General features: G+C 45.9%; 1 protein-coding gene across 1 annotated transcript in view; it reads left to right on the top strand.

Moving 5' to 3' along the window:
* The window catches only part of LOC137425253 (E3 ubiquitin-protein ligase BRE1A), a 77850-nt gene that overhangs the window by 33039 nt on the left and 31754 nt on the right, over positions 1–13057 (top strand). The window contains exons 6-8 of the mRNA XM_068113491.2: positions 6094–6240; positions 8619–8693; positions 8894–9013. Coding sequence (XP_067969592.2) covers positions 6094–6240; positions 8619–8693; positions 8894–9013 — 342 coding nt within the window. The remainder of the gene's footprint in view (positions 1–6093; positions 6241–8618; positions 8694–8893; positions 9014–13057) is intronic.

The raw sequence follows: 13057 nt of genomic DNA, 5'->3' as shown, positions 1-13057 counted from the left end.
ATACATGTGTGAACCTTGTGAGCGAAATATCTTGAAAAATAAACGAACTACTAACTTCTAATCTGGTGTGTGGGTGTATCTATGCATAAGGGAGAACGTTATTGAAAATTGGGTCACCACGTCAAAATCCAAGATGGCCGCCTTGCGTCTTCCACTTTGTCAACTCGTATCACTTCACCGACAGGGGACCTAGGCGTAACGCTTGTTTGTTTGTTTTTGTACACAGAATCGAGGCTCGTGAAAGAGCTAACATTTATCACGCAAACAAATCAAACAGACAAACAAAATATATAAAAAGAGGGAGCGGTAGACAAGATGGGGAGAGAAGGGGAAGCACACAAACACAACATTTGAGGGCAAGGACATCGGGAGATGTGCGGTAGGGAGAGGGCTTGGGGGGAGGAGGCGTGGGAAGGGGGGTCGGGAGAAGTATAAAACACAAGAACACCAAGGACTTCCAGGAAAGAAGTTGGTATTTCAAAAAAGTGGATTTGGGGTGAAATTAGCGGGGGTAGAAAAGATCAAGGTTTTGGATGGGGTGGTGAACAGCTGTTTTAAAGACCTGGAGGGAGGAGTGGGATTGAAGAGAGTGAGGGAGTTTGTTCCAGAGGCGGGAGAAAAGAGGAATGAAGGAGTGAAGGTGAGCAGAGAGTCTTGATTTTGGCAGTTTAACGATAAGAGGGTTGCAGGCAGATCTTGTGCGACCTGCAGGAATATTTGGGGGACAGAGCCAAGAGAGAGCTGGGGGGGGGGGGGCGGGGGCAAGGCCGGAGAGGAGTCTGTAGAAGACGGAAAGACCACCAACCTGCCTGCGGTGAGTGAGTGAAAGGCCCTCGGAGTTAGCTTCATCGCGGGAGATTCCAATGATTCTGAACGCTTTCCTTTCAACAGTGTGAAGACGAGCTAGGTGTGAGGCAGGAGCACCAGCCAATAGGGGAGAGCAGTATTCCATTGAGCTGCAGATGAAAGCCTTGTATGTGGTGAGGAGCTCAGGTGTGCCAAGAAAGGACTTCGCACGACGGAGGATGCCCAGTCGGCGACTGGCTTTGGAGGCCAAATTTGAAATGTGGTTTTCCCAGGAAAGATCATGGCAGATAGTGAGACCCAAAAGCTTCAGTGACAGAACTTCTTGGAGAGGATTATTCGGAAAGTGAATGGGAGGGTTGTCCAGTCGGTCTTTTCGGAGAGACGTCGTAAGAGTGTGAGATTTGTCAGGATTGAAAGACATGTTCCACTTGTTTGCCCAGTCTGTGATTTTGTCCAGGTCTGCAGAGAGTGAGGAGGCTGCAGACTGCCGATCTGAGGGATGAGGAATGGAGCGACAGAGAGTAGAGTCATCAGCAAAGAGATAGAGAGGATTTTCAAGAGAGTCAGAGAGATCATTGATGAAGACCAGAAAAAGTACAGGGCCCAGAACACTGCCTTGGGGAACTCCAGCCTGAACAGGAAGAGGAGCTGAGAGAAACCCATTCAGGGCCACACGTTGACTTCGACTAGAGAGGAAGTCCGCCAGCCATGCGTGGAGATTTCCATGGATACCAAAGGAGGAGAGTTTGGCGAGCAGAGCGGGGTGCCAGACCGCATCGAAGGCACGTGATATGTCAAGGGAGACAGCTCTAATTTCCTGTTTGGCATTGAGGACCTCCATCCATTGTTGAGAAAGCAGAAGCAGCATGTCCAGAGTAGAGTGACCTGGTCTGAAACCAAATTGATGATCAGAGATCAAGCCATTGGAGAAAAGGAAAGATTTCATATCCGAAGCAATGATGGATTCCATGACTTTGCTGATAATTGGGAGAAGGCTGATTGGTCTGTACTTGCTAGGATCTGTTTTTGCACCTTTTTTGTGCAAGGCAGTGATGTTGGCTGATTTCCCAGCAGATGGCAGATGACCTTGAGCAAAAGAGAGGGTGAAGAGAACAGAGAGAGGGAGTGAAAGAGCGGAAGAACGGGATTTTAGGACCCGTGGGCTGATGCCGTCAGGTCCAGTTGCAGAATCAGAGTCGAGGGTTGACAGAAACGTTTCCACCTTGTCAGGAGGAAAGGACACAGAGTCCAGGAGCAGCTGGGTAAGACTGGGTACGGTGGGTACAGAGAGGGATGGGTTTGGGACACAAGATTTAGAGGCAAACACAGAATTGAGGCATTCAGCTTTTTCACGTGGGGAGTCAGCTGTGTAGCCGTTTGAGGTGAGGGAGGGGATGGAGGGGGAACAAACGCCAGAAACAGATTTGACCAGACGCCACCAGGATTTGGAAGAGGGAGACAGATAAGAGAGTTCGGTCTTGAGAACGGAGAGATCTTGTTTCCTGGCTCTCCTGAGGGTGGACACCCACTTGCTTCGGGCTTTGTGAAAAGAAATGAGATTTCCTTCCGTTGGATTTGCTTTCCAGGAGACGAAGGCAAGTTGTTTCTGGGCAACAGCCTTACCACAAGATTCCGTGTACCATAGACGGGAGGAAGGGTATGACAACCGAAGACGAGATGGGATAAATCTGTGCATGAGAGAGAGCAATTTACTTTGGAAGAATTCCCAGGATGAGTTGATGTCAGAGGCGGTAGAGATGGGAGACCAGTCCAGATGATTTATGGCTGCTTGAAGACCGTGCCAGTTGGCCTGAGTGAAATGCCAGACTCGTCGACGCTGAGGAGGCTCTCTGAGAATGGTCAGAGAGATGTCCACTTTAACAAGCACATGATCAGATGAGCTGATTGGAGCAGAAGAAGAGCAGCAGACATTTTCAGGGAAGTTAGTCATAACCAAGTCCAGAAGAGAAGATGCTCCGTTGACTGAGAACCGGGTCTGGAAATTGACAGATTGTGTCAGCCCCAGTGAGTCGCAGAAGTCCTTTGCTGAAGAGCCATGGCTGGTGAGAGAGGTACCCACACCCAGCCAACTGGCATGGTGACAATTGAAATCACCACATATGAGGAAGAGAGAGTTGAGATGGGTAGATAGAAGTTGGTCCATATTATCAGACAGCGAGATGTAGATGGAGTCATCACTGTTTGGTAGACGGTACAACACACATATGAACAAAAGTTGGGAGCGAAGGGGAAGCCGTAGCCAGAGGTATTCCTGGGGGTGAGGTGCAGAGAGGGCAGTGCAGGGCGAGTGAGGAAGAGAGTTTTTTTAAATAAAGATAGCAACCCCACCTCCAGGACGAGGCTCAGGTCTATCATACCGGAGGAGGGAGTAACCTGGGAGAGATACCAAGGAATCAGAGACATCATGAAGGAGCAAAGTTTCTGTTAAGCAGATCACGTCTGGTTTGTCAGAAGCAACCTGTATGGAGAGATCAGTCAAGTTTGAGCGAAGGCCCCGGATGTTTGAGGTCCATACCGCTAATGAAGAGGAAGGGGGAGCATCGGATACAGAACAGGGAGGGGGGGGGGGGAGGGGTAGGGTAAGTAGGGTAAGATGTGGAAGAGGAGGAAGAGGTAGGGAGAGCTGTTGAAGGTGTGTCAGAGATTTCAGAATAGCTTGGATAAAGGGAAGGATGGGGCAGACAAAAGGTTTGATGGTGATTGGGTGAGGCACAGTGAGGTGTTATTTGAGGAGGGGGAAGGGCGGGGCAGAAGGTTGGGGGAGATGAAGTTGGAAGGGGGAAGAATCGGGGAGGACGCTTTGAGGAGAAGGGGTGAGAGGGGAGTCTAGGAGGGGAGGGGCGAGGGAGAGTCTCGGAGGGGAGGGGTGTGGGGGGAGTTTAGGAGGTAAGGGGCAAGGGGGGAAATTTGAAAGGGATGCGTGATGGGTAGGATTTGGAGGGGAGGGGCAAGGGGGAAGATTTGAAAGGGATGGGTGATGGGGAAGATTTGGAGGGAAGGGGCAAGGGGGAAGATTTGAAAGAGATGGGTGATGGGGAAGGTTTGGAGGGGAGGGGCAGGGGGTAGATTTGGAGGGGAGGGGTGATGGGGAAGTTTTGGAGGGGAGGGGTGTTGGGGAAGTTTTAGAGGGGAGGTGTGAGATTGGATTTTAGAAAGTGTACGGTTAATGGAAAACGAACATTTATTGCAAAATGAGTTTCTTGTGACCTTCGAGTCAAAAATACGTTTGAGGACTCTGGAGGAGGGTTGGAGTGCAGGAGAGTTTCGGGAATGTATGAAAGAGGAACTGTAAGAGATGGAATTTTTTTTTGGAATGAATAGATTTGGTGAGCATGTCGAAAGCATCCTTTTATAGAAGAAGAAGAAAAAGGTGTTATAATATACGACAGAATACAGTACTTCAGGGGAAAGTTTAAACATTTTAAAATTGAGCAGTGAAAACTCTCTGGGGAAATGGAAAATGGAAATGGGGGTGAAACACGTGATCGAAGAAGGAACGAACAAATAAGAACAACGAATAAATGAATAAGAACAACGAATAAGAACAGAGAAGGAATTTTTTTTTTTTTTTTTTGAATTGAGATTTTAAACAAGGAAATATGGGGTGAAAGACTGGGACAAAAACAGAGAACTAAAGTAATTGCAGCACAATCGACGGACCGCTGAGAGAAAAACAAAGCCTCAAGGTAGGACACGGTAGCCTACGAGGCCTCAAAAGATGCGACATGAATTAACCGACGATTTTGTATACAGGTATGAAAAATTAACACCGAGAATCTTACTAAGGACACACTATAGGTACACACACCGAAAGATAAATACAGTTTCAACAAAAACACAATTGTGAAAAATTACTTAACTTCGAAAGCGTGAGCGCATGGACAGCTTCGAAAAGACGTGACCTCGCCGACCAGAATCTTAACGGCCTTACTTCCGTCCCAGACAAGGGCCCTCAGACTTGTTCGGGGAAGGGGAGGAAGAGGGGAACGCGCCCAAAGCGCGGCCGCTCGTGCAGTTTGCCCGGACGGGCTCGTTTGGCGGACACCCCCAAGGATGTTCGTGGCAGGGGCGCTGATCACAGTCGTGCACGTAACAGGAATCAGAGGAGCGTATCCCAATGTCAGCGAGGCAGAGCGCACGTGCAGGGAGTCCAGGCAGAGAGGTCGTCAGGGCAGAGAGAGAGCGTTCAGAGTCCCGGGCCAGAGAGAGAGAGAGAGCGGGGTTCCGGGCCGGGTTTTATAGCCCCCCCCCCCCCCCCCAGAGCCCCACCCTAATGTTCCACGGGCCTCCACTGGCCGCCGGGGGTCACGTGTCGTGACAGTCCCTTATTGGTTGCTCTCGGCCACTCCCTTTAGCTCTCATTGGCTGTAACTTACTGGCCACTCACTTTAGCTCCCATTGGCTGTTCGCTGCTTACCAGCCATGCCCACCAGCTCCTCCCTCGGGCCTGCTAGACTTGTCCTAGGCCCATGGCATGGCACTTCAAGCTGCAATGAGGCCTACCATTACTCTACCTGCCTCAACGCATACTAACACTGGGAAGGAGACTATACTTCACATTTAATAAGAAATAACTAACTAAGCGAGGCTACATGTTGTGGTGTAACTAACTATAGGGGGGTTGCCTTTATTCCCAAAACCGCAACAGTATTATTCACAAAGTTGGGACATTGAAATACATGTAAATGTCTTTTTCTCCTCTAATATTGTACTTTATCTTGACATCTCGTCACAATTCACTAATCAAGTGTTCAATCTTAACAGGTGTTTTGTTTCAATGGGTGCTGTATCCCAAAAGTGGCATGCCTCTATATTCAATCCGATGTACCATACCTGCTATAGAGCATAGCGTTGGTGATGCAGAAGCAGTTCCTTGGCAAGGGTCATGCTGGGCGGTTTGCTATTCCTTTCCCAGCAGTAGTTAGGACAGGAATTCGTAATTTGGCCAGGTTGCTTCACAAAGGAAACTGATATTTAACGTCCACCAACTGATATGTCCATAATTATTTTTATAGCAAATTTGCATTGTGAATTAACATTCTGGAAAGTCTGCAGTTTTAATGAGAAAGTAGACTGTAAACTTTGCCACTTAATGAGAACCTAGCAACATACACAACTCAAAGAGCATTGCTATATCCAGGACTGTTAGTGTTGTATCACGATTGGGTGCAAAATATATTGAAATGGAGGCAAAGATAATTGTGACTTTCCAGGCACTTATGTTGATGAAGTTAAAATAGAATTTCGCCGATTTTCATCCTTTAGTATTCTGTGATGCAAGACCGGGTCACAGCGGCAGAGACGAAGGTTTCAGAGTTGGAGACAACAGTTGAGGATCTGCAATGGGAAGCAGAGAAACTGCGAAGAAGGGAGCAGAAACTGAGCAAGCACCTTGTTGAAGCTATGGAAAGAGTATGTCTGCAGTTTCTCAGTTTCATTACCTCTGCCCAAAGGTGGATGGAGGTTATGTTTTCACCCCTGTCTGTTTGTTTGTTTATTTGTTTGTGAACAAGATATCTCGAAAGGTAGTGGACGGATTCAGACGAAATTTGGCAGAGGGGTAGCATATGTGACAAGGACAAAATGATTAGATATTTGTGAAGATCCGGATTCGGATCCAGATAGTACAATTTTTAAAGTGATTCTTCATCGTTGGGAGATAGGGCCAAAAACGATACATAGCAGGATATCTCAAAACGTTGTGGACAGATTTGGACGAAATTTGGTGGACCAGTTCTGAGTGCGACAAGGACTAATCGGTTCAATTTTGGTGAAGATCTGAATATGGATTCGGATATGAGAATTATTTAATTTTTAAAGTGATTCTTCACGATTAAGTGAAAGGGCTAAAACAAGCATATAGCAGGATATCTCAAAAAGTTATGGACGGATTTGGACGGATCTTGGTGGAGAGGTTGTGTGTGTGATAAGGAAGAATCGATTCAATTTTGGTGAAGATCTGGATCCGGATGCAGCTAGTAGAAATTTTGAAGTGATTCTTCACCATTGGGAGACAGGGCCAAAAACGATACATAGCAGGATATCTCAAAAAGTTGTGGACGGATGCTTTTGATTAAATGTGATTCTGTATTGTGATTTCCTGGTCTACTACAACAAACAACAGGCAATTTAAGGCCATTTTCCCTGCAAGAGCGGGGGTTAGCCTTGCGGTCCCCATGACAATCTTCTCCATTTTGCCCTATTTTCTGCATCTCTCCTTGTTAACCCCCTTGCCCGCATTTCTTCTTCGACCATCTTTAGCCAAGTCTTTCTCGGTCTTCCCCGTCCTCTACCTCCTTCTACATTCATTTCCATCACTCTTCTCAACCAGTCACTTTCATCCTTCCTCAACACATGACCAAACCATCTCAACCTGTTCCTCTTCACAGCATCTATCACAGACTCTATTCCCATCATCTTTCGCAATTCATCATTTGTCTTCCTCTCTCTCAATGATACTCCGCACATCCACCGAACCATTCGCATTTCCACCCTTTCCAGCCTTCGTTGCTGCTCTACGTTCATTACCCATGTCTCGCTCCCATAAATCATAACACTTTTCACACATGCAGCATACACCTTTCCCTTCAGCTTCAACGACACTCCCCTCCTCATCAGCACGCCACTCAGTTCCCAAAACGTCTTCCATGCACATCTCACTCTAACAACCGTTGCCGAGTCTGATCCACCTTCTCCATTCAGCATGTCTCCTAGGTAACAAAATGTTTTCACACCTTCCAGCTTCACGCCGTCTCCAAGATCCAACTCAACATTTCCTCCATCTGCAGCTCCCTCTGTGCACACCTTACGCTTGAATGTAGCTGCCACACTGGTTAATGACCCTCTCAAACCACTACATTTTTGATGAACCCACTCAGCGCACATTGTACATTGAATGGAGTTCACTCCGACACCCTTCCTGCACATGGCCACTTCCCAGTTCTTTCCACCTCACCACATGCTTTACCACTTGCCATCACCTTCGTTTTTCCGATATTCACCTTCAGACCTTTTGTCTCCATACATTCCTTCCACTTGTTCATCTTTTCCTTCAGTCCATCCATACTTTCCGCAATCAACACCAGATCATCTGCATACAACAACTCCCACGGTAAACCCTCCTTTACGTTCCGAGCCAGCACCTCCATCACAGCTACAAATAGTAGTGGACTTAGTACCGACCCCTGATGCACTCCCACCTTCACCTCAAACTCACCACTGTTCCCGTCCTTCGTCCTTACAGCTGTGCGCGCTCTTGTGTACATTGCCATCACTACTCTGATCAACCATTCCTCCACTCCTAACTTCCTCAATGCCCATGTCACTACTTCACGTGGAACCCTATCAAATACTTTCTCCAGATCAACAAACCCAAGAAACAACTTCTTCCTCTTCTCCATGTACTTCTCCTGCAACTGCCTCACAATAAAAAGTGCGTCTGTCGTTCCTCTTCCTGGCATAAATCCAAACTGCATTTCGTCAATCTTCACTTTCTTCCTTATCCTCCTCTCCAACACCCTTTCCAATACCTTCATTCCATGCTCCAATAACTCTATCGCTCGATATGAGCCACAGTCCAGAGGGTCACCTTTCCCCTTGTATAGAGGGATGAGGATACTGGATACTCTAGGATACTCTAGGTCTACAGTCTACTCTAGGATGCAAAATGTAAACTGTTCACCTGGCGGAGGTATGCTCTCCACCGAGTGCCGTTCTGGTTTTACTCCATGTTTTGTATGAAATAACATACCCCCTCCTCCTTTAAAACTGCTTTTTTTTGCTTTGTGCAGGTAAACTCCGGAGTTGGAGTAACCAGTAGCTACAGCAATGTCCATGGAGGGCAGATCACCCTCAATCTTCAGAAGGTTCAATCACTTGCACTCTCCATATTGATGTGCTTTGTCTGCTTCCATTTGCATATTCCATTGTCAATAACCATGTTTATCAACATTTTTGCTTTATTCATCTCCCAATTTGCACCTTCCATTTTTGCACCATATCATCATCCCAATTTTGCACCATATCATCAAAATGTTGGATTTATTTGGAAATTGCTATTTGACAGTTTGAGAGCCTGACTGCGGAACTGGAGGAGAACAAAGAGTTAGCCAATGGTCGCCTAGCAGAGTTGGAGAAACTCCAGCAAGAGCTCCAGGAGTCTGTGCGAGAGGGACAAAAGTTGAAGGTAGGAATCATGTATGTGAGAATTATCAGTGTCTAATGTCGAGTCTTCACTCATGAAGTTTGTGCCGTGCCTGCATAGTTTCTGTCAATCAATTCCCATTTTTTTCAATTCCCAGATTAAAAGAAAAGACTAAGATTACAAGAAAAAAACCTAAAAGATTAAAACAAAACTTTAACAGATTTCCTTTCCATCCGTACATTAAATATGGATTTAACGTCAGTAGCTTTTGTAAAAAAAAATATTTGAAAGTGTATACTTTTTTTTTCTTTTTTTTTTTTATACAGTCACGTGAAAAAGTAAGTACACCCCATGTAAAGTTTTGACTTTTTCAACATATTTCAACATACAGATATTTGATCTTCATTTCAACAATATTGAAAGATAAAGGTGATATAATATAACAAATATCATGAAACATTTACATTTTGTAGTCCATTGTATAATTTAAATAAACATAAATGCAAATTTCGCATGTGGAAAAAGTAAGTACACCCTTGGCTCTAATAGGTGGTATTGCCCCCTTTGGCAGAAACAACCTCAAGTAGGCGTTTCTTATAACTGTCTACCAGTCTCTGACATCGACTGGGAGAAATTTTTACCCACTCCTCCGTGCAGAATTCTTTCACTTGTGCGATGTTTGAGGGGTTTCTTGCATGCACAGCTCGTTTCAAATCCCCCCACAACATCTCGATGGGATTTAGATCCGGGCTTTGACTTGGCCATTCCAGAACCCTCCATTTCTTTCTTTTCAACCATTCCTTGGTGGATTTACTGGTATGTTTAGGGTCATTGTCATGTTGCAAGGTCCACCTTCGGTTGAGCTTCAACTTTCCGACAGATGGCCTCACATTATCCTCAAGCACCCTCTGGTACAATGAAGAATTCATAGTGGATTCTATGATGGTGAGCTGCCCAGGCCCTGATGCAGCAAAGCTGCCCCAAACCATAATATTTCCACCACCATGCTTTACAGTTCTTGTGGTCTTGGTTCTTGTGGTCAAATGCTGTCTTTGGTTTTTGCCAAACATGTCTTCTTGTACTGTGGACAAATAGCTCTACCGTTGACTCATCTGTCCAGAGCACATTGTTCCAGAAGTGCTGGTCTTTGCCGAGGTGTTCATTGGCAAACTTTAGTCTTGCCCTGATGTTCTTTCTGGACAGCAAAGGTTTCCTCTTTGCACACCTCCCATGTCGATCAAATTTGTGCAGCCTCTTTCTAATGGCAGACTCGTGCACTTTGACATCTTGCACAGACTCGTGCAAGAGCTACTAGGCGAGCGGTGTAGGGTGCTTTTGGGTCGAGTACCCCTCCGCATCCTAGAACAAAACACAACCTATTTTTTCTTCAAGGGGATGTCTGGGGAGTTAGAAAATCATGGTTGTGAATATGAAAGCATTGCACATCACTCCGAGAATCACATTTACATATATATATATAATAGGTGCTGATGTTGACGCCAAGAGCCGATTTGACGGAACAGGTTTTTTGCCTTTATAGGCATCAATATTGATGCTATATGCACAAATGTGGTATTAAAATGTGCAGGAAGATAAGACACACTCAATAAAATAGGATTGAGGCTTAACAAATAACTTTTATTGGATAGAAATGACAAAATGTTGAAATTAAATGCTGCAAATTCACTTCGATTTCATCGATAAAGTGGGACAAATACATTGTAATTTCAGAAATATTAGCTTCATAGTCATAAAGTTTATGTTCAAATTTCCCCTGTTCATTTGTGTATATCACATTATTAAGCAAAATGTTAATATCAATGATACTGATAATTTTATTGTCTAAATCTAACGTCACCCCCGTAATATTTTACCAACATCCAGAAATCGCAGTAGTATATACATGTCATTCTGATGATGCTCTGAATGAAGTCGAACTATGTTCAGTCACTGTCATCATCGCTGCTGTCACTGAAGATAAGAGAATTGTCTGTGTTTGGGCAACCATCACCATTACAGGAGCAAAATTCACTGCATGTCAGCCCCGCTCTCAGGCACTGACAGGCTCTGGTCTGTGAACAGTCCTCATCCATGCAATACAGATGTGTGAGATCCCGAACCTCTTTTGGGGCCGCTTCTTTTTTGAACATGACGGGCTCGAGTTTGTTATCTCTCAGCTGCCATCCATGGCCATCAGGCTTCCAAAGAACTGGCTTTGCTACGTGACTGTGAACCCATATTGCCACCTGGTAATTGGCGCGTCTGGCGTTCAAATGCATCATCGGTGGGTGGGAAGAGACATGCAGCCTTATCACTTTTGCATGCATAATCATAGCGTAGCTGGTCCAGAGAGTGGCACGATTTGCTCTTCGATCTATATAGCAGTAGTGCATACTTCGTGGCAGTGAGGAGTACCTCGGATACATCACTTGACTGACCCAGCTGTGACAGTGGTAGCAAGTCTCCAATGTTCTGCAAGAGCTTGCTGTAGGCAGTTCGCTTGCCTATCCTGAAGAGTGAGGAGGTACTATCGCAGCCGCTAAGAGCGTGGGATGCTGGTAAGCACAGTGAAATGTCTTGCCCAATTTTGTCAGTTATGCTGCTGACAGGAATGAACCTCTGGCGATTCGTTGCTTTGCTACAATGACCGGCATTCATGTACACATTGCAGTTGCCGAGCATGCCCTTGCCACAGTAGTATATTAGAAGAATTAATACATCAGTATCATCGCATCTAACAATGATCCTCGAGTGTGATTTAGCGAGATCGATGGTATGTAGCAGGATCCGTGTGTCGGCCTCCTCATGGGTGCTGAACAATTCAGGTTTTAACTGAACTCCTGTTTGCTCAACAAGTTTAACCAGCTGACCATCTTCGAACCCTCCTGCCAATGTAATCGACTGGTGTTCCCCGAGGAGCTGTGGAGCAGTTTGTGTCAAATATTCGCAGATGAACTCAACAAGTGCTGATTTGTTTTTGGCGTTCTTCAGGAATTTTCTATAGTTTGGAACTTGGCGACGTCCACTGATGACATAGCTAGGGGTTGTCTCTCCACACGTACGGCGGTCTCTTTCCAGCTGCTTAATGGAGAGCTGCGCATCATAGCGATCAAAGACCAGAGTTACTGATGCCACTCCTAGGTTACCGGCTAACAGTGATTCAATTCTTTGCATTACTGCAAGTCCTAGATCATCAAATGTGTCAAACTGTGCTTCATCAAGTGCCTGAAGTAACGCCATCCCATCGATGACAAATGCAGTGTCATGCTGGTCAGACCCTTGCAACACCTGGATTTCTTCAGAATTAGATTCTAACTTCTTAGCTAAATCTGCCTTGCTTGTCTTTCGCATTGTCCCATCATCTTTGAAGAGAGAAGGTGGCACAGGAGCTAGTTCATGTGTCAGCACCTCTTCCAGGCTGACATCACGGTGCTTTGACACAGCCAGCAGCCGTCGGAAAAGTACTTCCGAATCCCCCATCATCTTGTCTGTCTTGTTGGATTTTAGGGGCTTGGACATGTTGGTGAAAGTTAGTCTTCGACCGTGTTTCTGTGTCCCAGAAGCTGATGGTCCTGTCAACCAGGAGACGCTTTTCTACAAAGGTAATGTTACGTTTCTGGGCAACTTCCAGGAAATGTCCCAGTCCATTGGATACTTCTTGCGATGCTACTTGTCCAGTTGTGACATTTACTAGCTCATCAGGTACCGCATCAAGGTCAAATGGATTCTGCGAGCTTTCTACGTATTGCACGATCTTGATGACGTCTTGCTCATCCCTTGCCATCCTTGTCTTGCCGTGCTCAGCATGGTTCTTGATGGCTGTTTGTTTGCTGCTGTCACACACTTCCTTAAAGGCCTCTGAGTACTGTGCAGTAATGTGCCTAGTCACCATCCAGCGTGTGAGGGCACCTTTCCGTAAGGTAAACCCAATGACACCTCCCTGGCTCTTCCCCTCGTGGTTTATCATCTGTTCAAGTGCCTGGTCACTAGAAACTGCATTGAACCGTCTGGAAGACCTGCGGACAACAAATCCTCCATCTAGCAGGTATTGGTAGGACTTTGGGTGTTTGTCTTGCAGTGATATCA

This window comes from Myxine glutinosa, chromosome 4 (assembly GCF_964187855.1).
Source record: "Myxine glutinosa chromosome 4, kmMyxGlut1.1, whole genome shotgun sequence".
NCBI lineage: Eukaryota > Metazoa > Chordata > Myxini > Myxiniformes > Myxinidae > Myxine > Myxine glutinosa.
This window is presented reverse-complemented; position numbering and strand designations above follow the sequence as displayed.